The sequence below is a fragment of the Papaver somniferum genome, unplaced genomic scaffold (genome assembly GCF_003573695.1).
Source record: "Papaver somniferum cultivar HN1 unplaced genomic scaffold, ASM357369v1 unplaced-scaffold_150, whole genome shotgun sequence".
Classification (NCBI taxonomy): Eukaryota; Viridiplantae; Streptophyta; class Magnoliopsida; order Ranunculales; family Papaveraceae; genus Papaver; species Papaver somniferum.
In genome coordinates this window covers 3,806,868-3,808,342 of record NW_020624377.1, presented here as the reverse complement: position 1 = coordinate 3,808,342, position 1,475 = coordinate 3,806,868, and the positions used below count along the sequence as shown (strand labels likewise).

Below are 1,475 nucleotides of genomic sequence, written 5' to 3'. Positions count from 1 at the left end.
CGCGGGTCGAACCCGACCCGTTGGAAGCGAAAATTCTCGGGTCTGCTACACATGGTCTCCTGATCAATATAATGTTGGTATATGGTTTCCTAAATCGCCTTACAAAACCCTAGTTTGGACCGGTAATCATAAGGATCTTATTACAGATGTCCACAAACCATCTTCGATTTTCTTTACCGAGGAAGGAAAGTTAGTACTGCGTACCGATGATAAAGATAAAGTCTTGATGCCTGAAGTTGCGGAACCAGTGTTATATGCAAAGCTGCATGATAATGGAAACTTTGTTTTGTATGGCTCAAATTCTCAAATTGTTTGGCAAAGTTTTGATTATCCTACTGATACAGATTCTCAAATTGTTTGGCAAAGTTTTGATTATCCTACTGATACACTTTTGGGCGGCCAAAAGTTAAAACTTGGAGTGGATCATCTAGTCTCCAATTCAGGTAAGTACAAATTATCAATGAGAAATACTGATGGTGCAGTTATGATTTATAATGTTTATGATGAGTTTCATGCTCGTTTAACTGGTAAACCTTTGGATAGGCCAGAAACCATGCTAGTAACCCTTAATTTAAACACTGCTGGTATCTTATACCTCGTAAATTCTGATGGTAAGATACGTGAAATAATTTATAATGGTAAAAAACAACATCAACAACTGAAAGAAGGAACTATTAATAATGTTAAGCAGGATTATATATATATAGCAACATTGGATTCAGAAGGAGATTTTGTTTTGTATAGGGAAAGAATTGATGGAAATGTTGGGGATAATGAAGATTCTTCCTCTGGTTTGATACAACTATGGACATCTAATCAATGGGATAAGTGTCACACGCCCATTTAATCGCCTAATTTTCATGGGACATGACCGACAATGATTGTGGTTCAATGACTCAACATCACCCAAAATCATTCAGCCTTGCATACTTGCATCAAAGTACGCATATGCCTTCATTCATAAGGCTTTGCGTAACGGAAGTCTTTTCTTCTTTCTCTCTAACTCTTCATGCCTCCATAAGCATAAGAAATTCTGCCATGTACTTAAACAATTCTCACACAACATCAACAACATAATGAACACAAATATTACTGCAACAAACCCATTTTATTGCACTAAAGGAAGATTACAAAACTCGTCCATCACATGGACCAAAAATATGCCATTCACCCTCTTGGTGAATGCCTAAAACTCTCTCTAACATGAGACTAACTCTCATATGTAAGTCTACTGATTTTTCCCACTCCTTAGGACTATTTATACAGCAAACTCACTAGCCAAAACCGTGCACAACACTTGCACACGCATGGAACAACCATGTGTCCCATCAAGTAGTTTCCATAACCGCCAGCTTGCTTTTCCAACTGCCACCTTTTGTGTTGTCAAGCCAACAGATGGCACACCTGTTCTTAGTGGTTATGAACACTTCTCCCACGGTTATAAACTCCTTTATAACCGTTCTACATCATCACAC

The 1,475-nt window shown here is 38.0% G+C and overlaps 1 protein-coding gene across 1 annotated transcript; it reads left to right on the top strand.

Annotated features, from left to right (window-relative positions):
- Positions 1–226: 226 nt before the first annotated feature.
- On the top strand, positions 227–847 carry LOC113336039 (epidermis-specific secreted glycoprotein EP1-like). The gene has a single exon (XM_026582035.1). It carries the CDS (start codon positions 227–229, stop codon positions 845–847), a length of 621 nt encoding a protein of 206 aa, XP_026437820.1.
- The last annotated feature ends 628 nt before the right edge of the window (positions 848–1,475 follow it).

What these genes read in the sequence shown, in the direction of transcription:
- LOC113336039 (XM_026582035.1), top strand. Translation starts at nt 227, where the DNA reads ATGCCTGAAGTTGCGGAACCAGTGTTATATGCAAAGCTGCATGATAAT.